General features: G+C 44.9%; 1 protein-coding gene across 5 annotated transcripts in view; it reads left to right on the top strand.

The window, feature by feature from the left end:
- TMEM225B (transmembrane protein 225B) overlaps positions 1-11,141 on the top strand; it is a 45,176-nt gene extending 34,035 nt beyond the window's left edge. For 4 of the 5 annotated variants that reach the window (XM_032604765.1, XM_032604762.1, XM_032604767.1 and 1 more), the window contains 4 exons: positions 2,139-2,349; positions 3,279-3,425; positions 4,191-4,328; positions 10,707-11,141. In XM_032604765.1, coding sequence (XP_032460656.1) covers positions 2,139-2,349; positions 3,279-3,425; positions 4,191-4,328; positions 10,707-10,879 — 669 coding nt within the window. In that variant the 3' untranslated portion in view covers positions 10,880-11,141. The remainder of the gene's footprint in view (positions 1-2,138; positions 2,350-3,278; positions 3,426-4,190; positions 4,329-10,706) is intronic. The other variant, XM_032604764.1, reaches the window with a different exon arrangement.
- Positions 11,142-13,613: the final 2,472 nt, after the last annotated feature.

The following is a 13,613-nucleotide window of genomic DNA, read 5'->3' as shown; positions in this document are numbered from 1 at the left end:
CTAAAGTAGGGAAGACACCGAGCTCAGCTTTAGACACGTTGAAGTTCATTGGGGGGGCGGGGGGGGGCAGGAAGGGGCTCAGACCATCAACGGAAAATGTCCAGGGTTCTCCATTCCATCCAGAGGATGGGGGTCAAGATGCTGCCATGACTCCTACCTGGAGAGCTTTAGAGCCAGGACTCAAGGCTCTCTGGTCTTCATCCTCTTAGAGTAGAGGACACTGAGGCCCTGAAGTTCAGGTGACTCACCAGTACTGGCCAGAGGGTAGAGGGAAGATCGAAAGGGAAGCGTTGCAGAGACGGCAGGATAAATTTTTCAGGGGGGAAGACCTGAAGAAAAGGAAGTAATGAACAACAGAAAGAGGAGAGAGTGCTTTAGAAAGTTTCCAAGCACTCTGACAGCAGTCGGAGGTCAACAGCTGTTAACCCTTTTATAGACAGCAGATTTCCTCTGCCCTCTACCATCAGGCTTGTTCTGCTGTGGTGATCAGCAGATCTCAAAGCCTCAGACACTCCTTGCCCCCGGCTGCAGCGAGAGGGGCATCCGCATGGGGAGCGTGGAGGGGCCCCAGTGCGTGGGCACACACAGGGGCGGAGAGGAGAGGGAAACCCCTCACTCCGAGGGCCTTGTCTTGTACACAGCAGTGCGCAGCTGTGAAGCTTGGTGCTGCCAGGCTGTCTGCTTAGGCAGGAAGGAGCCTCCAGGCCTGGCTCTGGGCATGACTTGGAAAGAAGGGCTGTTGTCTTGGGGTGTCTACCACCTCCCATGTCCTGTCTCTCACCCCCTGATGTCGCCATTCTGCACCGCCGTGTGGCCAGGGTCATTGGGGGCCACCCGGACAGGGCCCGCCCTTCCTGCCGTACCCAGGCTTCCAACCGCCCCTCTCCTTCCCCTGCCAGCCTGGAGAGGAAAGCAGACTAGTTGAATACATTTGCCCTTGGGTGGTGGATGTGAATTTCCCTCAGGAATGTTTGCATTTTAGGAGAAGTTGGTGGCCCCTCACCCTTCAACTTTAACCAAACGCCTGGGCCCTAAGCACTGTGCTTGACATGTCTTTGGCAGCATTTCACTTGGCCCTGGCAAGGACCTTACTAGGCAGGTGTTATTTCCTCTTTTTTTTCCAAATGGGGACCCAAGGTCCTGAGAGTTTTAGCCAGTTCCCCGAGGTTACCCAGCCAGCAAGTGATAAAGCTGGGACACAGTCACGGGTGTCCAGAACCAAATCCAGCTGTTGGCACTTAGCTTCCACATCACAGGTGCTCCTTCCAAGAAGACATCCTTAATGACAGCTGGTGGTGATGGAGAAGTTATGAGGGATCCTTAACTGAGGGTCTTGACCTCCAGGCCTAGAGGGTACCTAGGGCTTCAGGAGGGTCTGTGAAACTCTAAAACTATTTTTAAAACTTTCTGTGAGCGGGCTTCCCTGGTGGCGCAGTGGTTGAGAGTCCGCCTGCCGATGCAGGGGACATGGGTTTGTGCCCCGGTCCGAGAGGATCCCACATGCCGCGGAGCGGCTGGGCCCGTGAGCCATGGCCGCTGAGACTGTGCGTCCGGAGCCTGTGCTCCGCAACGGGAGAGACCACAACAGTGAGAGGCCCGCGTACCGCAAAAAAAAAAAAAAAAAAAAAAAAAAAACTTTCTGTGAACATATTTTCTGCTCATTTTTCAGCAGAGGGCTCCTCCAGGCCAGGTGGACCCCTGTCTGTCTATACCCCAGGTCCTGAGAAAAGGCCAGTCACTGAGTAAAGGCACTTCAGGCCCTGGTTTTAATCTCTGCCCTGGTCCTCATTCTGAAATCTCAAAAGGCACATAGTAGCTTACAGCTGACTGGAGAGGTTCTTCTGTGGCTAGTGGGTGGGTGTCAACAGAACTGAGAGGTTAGAACTTTAGAGCTGGGAGAGGTGGAAATTGAGGCTCAAAGAAGGGACCCCACATGCTCAAGATTGCCCAGTGAATTAGTGGAAGAAAATGTTTTATGCATTGTTTAGGCCTACTGAAGAGGTCTGTAAGGCTGTAAGTTTAATCAAGGCAAAGAAATCAACATTTCTCGAGCTTCACGTGTGCTAACATGTCCACGGGCATCATCTCCTTCACCCCGTGTTGCGTGAGGACCCCCCCTTCATTGTTCCCCTCCACAGGTGATGCTGACATTAGAGGACAAAGACATGAAGGGGTTCACCTGGGCCATAGCCCCTGCCTTGACCTCCCTGGGCTACCTGCTTATACTGCTGGTCTCCATCTTCCCCTTCTGGGTTCGTCTGGTGAACGAGGAGTCCCAGGAAGTGTTTTTCAGTGGCCTCTTTGAGAACTGCTTCCATATCAAGTGCTGGAAGCCACAACCCTTACCCGGTACGGGGTGGATGGAGGCGGGGATGAGGGGTTGGGAGACGGGACCAGCGTGGGCATTGGGGGGTGACAGAGGACTGGTGGGGGCAGCTAGGACAGAACTGAATTCGCCCCTGCCTCCTCCTCACTAGAGTCCATTAGCGCCCCCCCCCCCACACACACCGCTAGTTGTGATGCCCACCGTTACCTCTTGGGATTGCCAGACATCCCCTGTGGGGGCAGTACTGCCCGTACTAGAGAACCCCTGGTTTAACCCCAGGGTAGGTTCTAGAATATCTGGGTCTTCAACACCTTTGTCTCTTTGTCCCTCCCCCAGCCGCTCACCTCTGCACGCTCAGGAGGTCATACAGACTCACCTTAACAAGGTCTGAATCACGCCAACACTAGGAGAATGAATTCCCCTCGATCCTCGGTCTGTTTCACTATTCCTGTTAATGTGGATAATTAAATAGGGGCTCCCTTGCAGAGTTCAGAATATCCTGACCTCACAGAGTTCTGATTTTCCACCAGTGACTATTTCAGTGTGACCAATGTGGATGCAATTCTTCACATTTCTACATGCAACAAATTTTATCACGACAGTTTCATTTTATGTTGTTTATTAAAGCCACCGTTTTTTCCCAAACAATACATGGTTTTCCACTACGCTTTGATACAACCAGATTCATGTAACAGTATTTGTTAAGAATTGGTTAATAATTTCAGTGTCTGAAATTGCCCATCTAACTTTTTTTTCATGTCATGGGGAACAAGATGGTGGGCCCAGGGCATGCTTGGGGGCAAAGCAGTCGGGTCGGAGCCTTGGTCCCAGGCCACGCTTTGGGACCTGATGGCGACCCGGCTCTGGGGCCACCCCTGCCCAGGCTCTGCAGGGCTCTGCCCTCTGGGCCAGGGTGCCCAGCGCCAGCCAGCTCTCCCTCCCTCCCCTGCAGTTTACATCATCGTGGGCCGTGTTTTCCTGCTGTCCGCCGTCATCTTGTCTTTCCTCACCACTGTCGTCATGGTGTCCTTTGCATCTCGGCTCTTTCCGAGGACCCGGAAGCACAATCTCGTGTCAGCCTTCATCAGCTTCCTCACAGGTGGGGAGCAGCAGGCGGGCCCCAGCCTTGTGGGTGGGGGATCTGGGGAGACGGCCGGAGATGGGGGGCGGGTGGTCTCTGGAGAGGGGATTTTTAGGGCCCCTCTCCTCCACTGCCCTCTCAATGAAGTAGCCCACCCCAACCCGCCCCCTCAGGGTTTGTGATCCCCCTGCTTTGGGGCTCATCCTAACTGCATTCCCAGCGGACACTGTCCTCACAGCCTTGGCTTGGTGTCATCTGTCTGGGGGTCTTTTCCCCATAATCTCTGTCCCAGCAACTGTCATAGAATCTGGTACAGGGTTATAATAGAATTGAAATATAGAATATAAATGAAATACAAATGTTTCTTGGATGAATGAATGGAAGAGATCATCTCTGCCCTCTGGAACCTTTTGACTTTAAAAGGCTGACCAAGGCCCTACCCTGGGAGGCTCCCATCAGATGGAGGAGGTGGAACGCTCACAGTGGGAAAATCAGGTTGAGTTTCGTCCAAAGCGTCACACCCAGGGGGCCCCATCGGGAGTCAGCCAAGAGCACAGGCACAGAGGGTACCCGGGAAGGGGATTTCTGATCATGGGGCCCCTGGGAGGTGAGGCACACGGGCTTTGAGATGAGTTGGGAAGGAGGGCGAGACAGGCATGTGGGGTGGAAGTTATTGGCTCTGAAGGGGCAAGGGTGCGGGCAGGAGCCACACAGGTGTAGGAAGGCTGGAGTGGAGGTGGGAGCCACGGGAGGAGAGCAAGGCTGCCGCCCTGTGACCCACAGGGGCCTGTGCCTTCCTGGCCTTGTTGCTGCATGCCCTGGAGATCCGGAGTCTGCAGATGAAGCCCAGCCCCCCGCAGTTCTTTGTGCAGTGGCCTTACTACGTCCTGGGCTTTAGCATCCTTCTGTTCCTAGTGGCTGGTGAGTGTCCCAGGGCTGGTGCCCTCTCCCTGCCCTCTGTCTGGATTCAGGAGCTGTGGACGCTCTAGAGCTGTGCTGTTCAAAACCGTATTCACTTGTGGCTATTTACTTAAAATGAAATCAAGTTAGAAATTGAGTTCCTCAGTCACGCCAGCCACACTTCACATGTTCAAAAACCACATTCTTATGTGCCTAGTGGCTTCCACATTGGACAGTGCGGATGCAGGAGTTTCTACTGGACAGCACTGCTCTAGGGCCTCAGCCATGTCTGCCACCCTCGTCCTCCCCATTCTTATGCTCCTTGACTTTAGAACCAAACTTGCACACTTTCATACTCTCCCTTACCACCATCCCAGTTCCTAAGGCTTTCTATTCCTGTCTCTTTATCTTGAAATCTGTGATCTTATTCCTCAGTCGCTTTTTCTTTACCAACTGTCATCATCGAAATTCTTAATCCCATCTAATTTTGTCCCTACTCCTAATCTTCCCGCTATTTTAACCTGACCCATTATCAGAACCTATTTTAACTTGATTTTATTATACATTGAATATATAACAAAGAATGTTTATCGTATATCTGTAAGATACAAGTAATTATAAATAAACTGTACACCCATATTTCCACCATATAGCTTAAGAACTAGCCACGTTTTGTCGAATCCATCGTTTGTAAGTTACACCCTTATTTTATGTACCACTGAGAAAGAAAAATTGATACGAAGTATAATTCTAAGGTGCTAGAGCTTGTAAGGTACATCCTCATTTCAGAGATTTTAAAATGTGAAAAAAATGGGTTTGTCAAAATTAACGAAACATGTTAGAACATTAAGTATTCAATATCTTTGAAGTCTTCCCCCTCTGCCATGTGGCTGTTCCTGGTCACTTCCTCTTCTTTCCCCTCTGGATTCAATTCTTCAGAAATTTATGCCAATCATGTTTACTACACATATATATCCTTAAACAATGTATTATTTAGTTTTGCATGCTTTAAAACTTTATATGAATATAATCAAACTGTATTTTTTCTTCTGGAGTTTGCTATGTTTGATCAGCATAATTTTGCGATTCCTCCATGTTAATATGAGGAACTAAGCTTCATTCATTTTTACCACCTTGAGTATTTAATTGTATAACTAAGCTTTCCTATAGAAGCATGGCATTTCTCTATGGGAGAATTTTAAGTTAAAGACTGAGTTTCTTTCATGATTATAGGACTATTCAGATATTTTATTTCTTCTTGAGTCAGTTTTGGTAATTTATATATTTCTCTAAGTTTATACAGTTTATCTAAGTTTTAAATTTTATTGACATAAAATTACTCAATGTTTTCTGTTTTAACTTTTAATTTGTGCTGTATCTGTAGTTATGTACTTAAAAAGAATTTATTTTGGCTGCGTTGCATCTTCATTGCTGCGCGCGGGCTTTCTCTAGTTGTGGTGAGAGGGGGCTACTCTTCGTTGTGGTGCGCGGGCTTCTCATCGCGGTGGCTTCTCTTGTTGTGGAGCATGGGGTCTAGGTGCGCGAGCTTCAGTAGTTGCAGCACGGGGGCTTCAGTAGTTGGGGCTCGCGGACTCTAGTGCGCAGGCTCAGTAGTTGTGGCGCATGGGCTTAGTTGCTCGGTGGCATGTGGGATCCTCCCGGACCAGGGATCGAACCGTGTCCCCTGCATTGGCAGGTGGATCCTTAACCACTGCGCCACCAGGGAAGTCGCTGTAGTTATGTACTTTTTTCACACCTAATTTTCTCTTTTTTCATTACTATGTTTGTTAGAGGTTTATCAGGTTTTTTTTAGTGTTTTCAAAAAACCAGCTTCTTAGCTTTCTTGAAAACAAACCTTGTTTGTTTTCTATTTAATTACTTTTTGCTTCTTATTTTGAACTTCCCTCCCTACTACTTTTTTGTGTATTTATTCTGCTGTTCCTTTTTCAGCTTCCTAAATCAGGATCTAAGCTCATTGATTATTTCTTCTTTTCTAAGTAGGCATTTAAAACTTCAGCTGCCCTCTAAGAATTGCATCTTTATTTGCAGCTCTCATTTTGATGTGTAATGTCTTTTGTTGTTGTTCGATTTCAGATATTTTCTTGTTCCCCTTATGATTTTTTCTTTGATCCGTGAATTATTTAAAAATATACTTTAAAATTTCTAAGCATAGAATTTTTATTGTGTCTTAGTGATAATGCTTTTAACTTAGTTTCAATTTGATGAGAGATCATGGTTTATATAGTCCTAATATTTTCAGATTTATTGACTTGCTTTATAGCCTAGTCTGAGGTCCGTTTTCATGTCTCATGGTGAATGCAACCTTTTATCTATAAACATTACATCAAGCTTTTTTATCATCTTGTTTAAACCTTGATTTAGAATTGCTTTATTTTACTAGTGGATCGAACTTTTTATCATCATGCTGTGATACTTTTTATTTCTTATAATGCTTTTTGTTGTAAAGTCTGTTTTATCTGATATTACTGTAACTACCTCTACATTCTTTAGGTTATTATTTGCCTGTTACGTCTTTTACTTTAAACCTGTCTCTGTCTTCACGTTTTGGATGTCTCTTATAGATAGCTTATGATTGGATTTTTTTCATCTAGTCTTATTATAACCTTTGTCTGGAGCATTTAGTTGATTTACGTTTATTGTGACTACTGATATATTTGTATTTTTTCGACCACCTTAGTTTGTGCTTTCAGTTTTTTCTGCTCCCCACCCTCTACCTCACTTGCCTTGCTTTGGGTTGATTGAATTTTATGTATATAATTCTCATTACATTTCCTCCCTCGTTAGTTTGGAAATTATACGGTCTGTTTTCATTTGTGTCATAGTTACTCTTGACATTTTAACATGCTTAGTTAATCAACATATTTATTCTCTTCATAAATAATTCAAGGCCCCTCCCCCCCAACTTATATGGTATTTTGTCCAGTGTTTTGGTTTCTTCTGTTTTTTAAAAAAATTCTATACATTATTATTATTATTTTATGCATTTAATACTTGTTTAAATTTACCCACATATTTACCAATTTAGCTGCTCATCAAACCTCAGACCTTCTATCTAAGATCATTATCCTGAAGTACATCCTTTAGAATGATTTTTTATAACTTTTTATTTTATATTGGAGTATAGTTGATTAACAATGTTGTGTTTCAGGTGTACAGCAAAGTGATTCATTTATACATGTATCTATTCTTTTTCAAATTCTTTTCCCATTTAGATTGTTACATAATATTGAGCAGAGTTCCCTGTACTATACAGTAGGTCCTTGTTGGTTATCCATTTTAGATATAGCAGTGTGTACCTGTCAATCCTAAACTCCCTAACTATCCCTCCCTCAACCCTTCCCTCCTGGTAACCATAAGTTTGTTCTCTAAGTCTGTGAGTCTGTTTCTGTTTTGTAAATAAGTTCATTTATATCATTTTTTTAATAATGATAATGATGATGACTCTACTTTTGACAATTAATGTATTTTATTTATTTATTTATTTATTTATGGCTGTGTTGGGTCTTCGTTTCTGTGTGAGGGCTTTCTCTAGTTGCAGCAAGCAGGGGCCACTCTTCATTGGGGTGCGCGGACCTCTCACTACCACGGCCTCTCTTGTTGAGGAGCACAGGCTCCAGATGCGCAGGCTCAGTAGTTGCGGCTCACGGACCTAGTTGCTCCACGGCATGTGGGATCTTCCCAGACCGGGGCTTGAACCTGTGTCCCCTGCATTAGCAGGCAGATTCTCAACCACTGTGCCACCAGGGAAGCCCTCATTTTTTTTTTTTTGCCTTTTTTTTTTTTTTTTTTAGGTACGCGGGCCTCTCACTGCTGTGGTCTCTCCCGTTGCGGAGCACAGGCTCCGGATGCGCAGGCTCAGCGGCCATGGCTCACGGGCCCAGCCGCTCCGCGGCATGTGGGATCTTCCCGGACCGGGGCCCGAACCCGTGTCCCCTGCATTGGCAGGCGGACCCCCAACCACTGCGCCACCAGGGAAGCCCTTTTTTGCCTTTTTTTAATGAGGGTCAGTTAGAGATACACTGTCTCATATTTTGTTTGTATGAAATTATCTTTCATTTTTGTTTATTAAAGTTAGTTTTGCTGAATATACGTTTTGAAGTTAACAGTTATTCTCTCAGCATTCAAGATATTATTCTATTACTTTCCCACTTCTATTCTTATTGTTGAGAAGTTGGCTCTCTTTAAAAATATCATTCTTTTTGAGGCAACTTTTTTTTCTCTGAGACTTTTTTTGGTATTTTGCAGAGTATGGATGTTTGTGTTATGATTTGATGTGTGAGCTGAAGCTGAGGAGTGATATCTTTCAGCATTTGTAAAACATTTTTATCTCCTCCCTATTTTCTTTCCCTTTCTTTTTGTCCTTTTTGGAACTCCAGGAAGATTTCTGTTAGACCTTGTTACTCTACCCTGCATGTCTTAATTTCTCTTTCATATTTTCTGTCTTTGTCTTTCTGGGCTGCATTGTGAATACCTTATATAGATGTATCTTCAAGTTTACCCATTCACTTTTTTAAAGAAGATTTATTATTATCATTATTTTTTAAATGTATTTTTGGCTGCATTGGGTCTTAGTTGTGGCACGTGGGCTTCTCTCTAGTTGTGGCATGTGGGTTTTCTCTTCTCTAGTTGTGGCGCACAGGCTCCAGGGCGTGTGGGCTCTATAGTTGTAGTGCACCGGTTCCAGAGCCGTGGGCTCTGTGGTTTGCTGCACGCGGGCTCTAGTTGAGGCATGCGAGCTCAGTAGTTGTGGCATGCAGGCTTGGTTGCCCCACGGCATGTGGGATCTTAGTTCCCTGAGCGGGGATCAAACCCACGTCCCCTGCATTGCAAGGTGGATTCTTTACCACTGGACCACCAGGGAAGTCCCTACCCATTCACTTTTTAGCTGTGTCTGGTCTATTTAACCTAGCCATTAAATTTTTATTTCAGTTAATCTATTTTATAACTAGAAGTTGTATTTTCCTGTAAATCTTGTTACTTTTATGCTTTTTTCCTCATATTTAAAATATGTTCTCTGAATATATATATATATATATTTTTTTTTTTTTTTTTTTTTTTTTTTTTTTGCGGTACGTGGGCCTCTCACTGTGTGGCCCCTCCCGCCGCAGAGCACAGGCTCCAGACGCGCAGGCCCAGCGGCCATGGCTCACTGGCCCAGCCGCTCCGCAGCACATGGGATCCTCCCGGACCGGGGCACGAACCCGTGTCCCCTGCATTGGCAGGTGGACTCCCAACCACTGTGCCACCAGAGAAGCCCTCTGAATATATTTTTATTATACATGTTAAACATACTTATTTTATATTCTGTGTCTTATAAGTTTAACAACTGAATTATTTGCTGCTGTTTCTACAGCTGTTTCTATAGGCTCTTGCTGTGGTACCTTGTTTCTTGGTATGGTCTGTGGATTTTGACTGTGAACTCATTTTCCTTGGAAAATTTTTTTGCTGTCATTGTTGGAAATTATTTGAGGCCTATATTTAAATTGTTTCCTCAAAAAAGGATTTGCATTTGCCCGGTGCTTGGGTGCAGAACTACCCTAGGATCACAACCAAGATACTTGGTATTGTTAGTTTAGCTGCAGACCCACATAAGAGCTAGCCTGTGTTTGTGAAATCTCAGTCAATGCAGGTAACTTTGCAGTTCCAGTTTCATGTGGCCGACTCTTATTAGATTTCCCCACTGTAAGCAGGACCTGGGCTTTCCTGTTATTTTTCCGTGTCCCAAAAGCCCAGCAGAATGGAAACTCAGGGTCACCTGGGTTGAGCGCGTGTCTCCAAGGTGAAGGCTAATTGTGTGGTTGCCTAACCCTTCAGATTCCTGTTATCACTATGGTTTTGGCGTCTAAGAATGTCTTACTCTGATGTCAGCTCGATGATGCATTTATAAATAATAGGTTTTTGAAGAAATATTTAGAATTTTTGTTGTGTTTAGTGGGAGAGTAGCTAGTCTGCTATAAAGCTGAAAATAGTTGTCTTTTATCTTTGTCTTAGCCGTAATACAGCATTTATTATCCACTCAAGATATCTCCGTTTGTTCTTACGAACATTGATTCTCTTCTTCCTTTCTTTCACTTACTGAGGGTCTTGAGTGAGTTGGCCATGAAGAGGCCTGGGCTTTGTGTTTGACCTTCCTCTCTGAAACCTTGTTTTCTTACCTATTAATGGTTAGACAATTGCTAAGATGCCTTCCAGCACTGGCCACGGTTCCATGAGTTTATCCATCTATTTGTATGCCTTGTCCTTTTATTGGAGGGGAGAACTAGGAGGGCAGGTGCAGACCAGAGGGAATCAGGTCAGAGGAGGGAGTTTCCGACCTCTAGGGCAGGCACTGAGCTTGACACTCTCTCTCACCTGACCCAAACTTTTGCTGTCACCCAGGTGCCATCTGCCTCGTTCAAGAAACAGCTTGCCTTAGCTGTCATTTGTTGCCCATTTCCCAGAGTACTGAGGAGACCCAAGAGATCTCGCATCTGGAAAACGTGGAGAGTTTGGGAGGAGAGCTGAGCTCCATACAGAGGGAGACGCTGCTGAAGGAGGAAACAGTTATCTAGACCAAGATAGTCTGTGCCCTGCCCTTCGTCAAGCTGTGTGAGTGCACACGTGTCACTGTGTGTGGCTCCCCCACCTCCACCAGTCTCTGCTACTTTTGATGAGGCTCTTGAGTGTCAAATCAACCCTCCACTTCCCCTACTCAAAGTGATTCTATCTTGCGTGTGTTTGAAATTTGTTAAAAGTTTTCTGAATTCTTCTGAGCTTTCTGAGTGATTTTTTTGGACAAGTGTTTTCAATAAAACGATGACTACTGTCTGTTAATCCGTGCCTCAAAAAACAAACAGGGGACTTCCCTGGCGGTCCAGTGGTTAAGACTCTGAGCTTCCAGTGCAGGGGGCACAGGTTCAATCCCTGGTTGGGGAACTAAGATCCCACATGCCACACAGCATGGCCAAAAAACAAACAAATGAACAAACAAAACACAGCAAAACACCAGCCTGCAGCCTAGAGGGCAGGAAGGGAGGGAGGAATATTAGGAAATGATCAAGTGACATGAGTTTTGTAAAATAAAAACTGAACAGAGTATGACCACCCCACTGTTCCAGCCATGCTGATCTCCCAGTTGTGGCTTTCCATACTCATTCTGCTGGTTTAGGGTGGTCTGGCCCACCGTTACATATTTGAGAGTTTGTAGATTTTCTCTATGCCTACTTCTATATTGTTCCTATAGGGTTTTGTGAGGTGGAAAAGTGAAAAGACTGGAACTAGGCTGTCATCATCTCCCTATAAGAAAGAAACTCCCAAGATACCTTTTGGAGAGAAATGTAATAAAAAACTAAAAACAATCTAACTAAAACACCTAGTGCCTGTTCTTCAGGTGTGTATGTCCAACATAGGTAAAATCGGAGTCCCTGAGGAAGAAAATGGGAATAAAGGAACAGAACAAGTATTTAAAACTAAAATTCAGAAAACTTTACTGAAATAAAGTTCCTTTCTATTGAAAAGGAATCTATTGGAAGGAGTAACATCTGCTTAGGAAAACTGATACGAGATGATCAACCTCTTCCATCATGGGGCAATGCTTTATTATTATTATTATTATTTACTGTAACAGACACTCTGGAACAAAGCATGGCCCCATTGTGGAAGGCCTAGAGCCTCTTCCTTTATGCACAAATACTGGCATACTATGCAAAATTACTAGAAATGAAGAAATGTGACCGACAAGAGAATAAACAACCAATAGAAGCAGATGACAGAATGATCCAAATATTGGATTTCGCAGATACACCCTTTAAAATAACTATTATTAAGCTATTGTTAATGTGTTAAAGAAATAAAAAAAAGTGCAAAAATTTCAAAAAATGGAGAACACTCTACCGAAATGCCATTTCTCCCCGTGAGATTTGCAAGAATCAAAAGTTTGATGCAACACGTTGTGTTGGCTAACCTGTGGGGAAATAGGCACCATCATACATGGCAGATGGAAGTGCAAAATGATACAGCCCTCCTGAGGGGAATCTGGCAATACCTACAAAACCGCAGAAGCAGTAATGCTTTAACCCAAACCAAAGTCTCAATTTAAGGATTTATCCAACAGGTATACCTGCACACATCTTTAAGAATGACATAGGTGCAGGGTGATTAAGTGCTGCAGCTTTTGCAGTAACAAATGATTAGGAGCAACTCAAATGCTCATCAACAGGGGACACTTTAAATAAATTATGTTACATCCACACCAGCTTAAAAAAAAAAGAATGAGAAAGGTCTCTAAGTACTGATATGGAATGTTTTCTAGGACATATTCATGATAAAAAGCGAGGTATCTAGCATATTTCCTTTCGTGTAAGAAAAGGGGAGAAGGTAGGGACATATGTGAATATTAGTGTTTGCAAATAAATAAACACTTGAAGACCGTATAATAAATGAATGAATCTTTAGAGATGGGGGTAGATTAAGAAAGGGGGTGGAGGCTTCCCTGGTGGCACAGTGGTTGAGAATCCGCCTACCAATGCAGGGGACATGGGTTCGAGCCCTGGTCCAGGAAGATCCACATGCCGTAGAGCCTGTGCGCCCGTGCGCCACAACTACTGAGCCTGAGCTCTAGAGCCTGCGAACCACAACTACTGAGCCCATGTGCTGCAACTACTGAAGCCCGTGCGCCTAGAGCCCGTGCTCTGCAACAAGAGAAGCCATTGCGGGCTTCCCTGGTGGCGCAGTGGTTGAGAGTCCGCCTGCCGATGCAGGGGACACGGGTTCGTGCCCCGGTCCGGGAAGATCCCACATACCGCGGAGCGGCTGGGCCCGTGAGCCATGGCCGCTGAGCCTGCGACCCTGTGCTCTGCAACACGAGAGGCCACAACAGTGAGAGGCCTGCGTACCGCAAAAAAAAAAATGAGAAGCCTGCGCACCGCAACGAAGAGTAGCCCCCGCTCGCCGCAATTAGAGAAAGCCCGTGTACAGCAATGAAGACACAACACAGCCAAAAATAAATAAATAAATTTATATTTTAAAAAATGGGGTGGGTGGAGTGGGCAGAGGGAGGAGTAATAGTTCTGTGTGTAACTTCTTATATGAGTTTGGCTCTTGAATCATGTACATGTATTACCTATTCAAAAATTCATATTAAATCTTAAAGGGTAAGTTGGGTAATATAAGTCAAATATCCAACACTGTCCATACCAGCACTCTGAACTCCTATAACCTTCATTTCTATAGTTAATGCTGAAACAACGTTCACATCTGCCATTTCACTCTGTCCTGCTAAAGACAGGCCAGCTATGATTCTACCCA

Source organism: Phocoena sinus, chromosome 15 (assembly GCF_008692025.1).
Source record: "Phocoena sinus isolate mPhoSin1 chromosome 15, mPhoSin1.pri, whole genome shotgun sequence".
NCBI lineage: Eukaryota > Metazoa > Chordata > Mammalia > Artiodactyla > Phocoenidae > Phocoena > Phocoena sinus.
The sequence above is the reverse complement of the archived record's forward strand: the minus strand, read 5'-3'. Positions and strand labels throughout refer to the sequence as shown.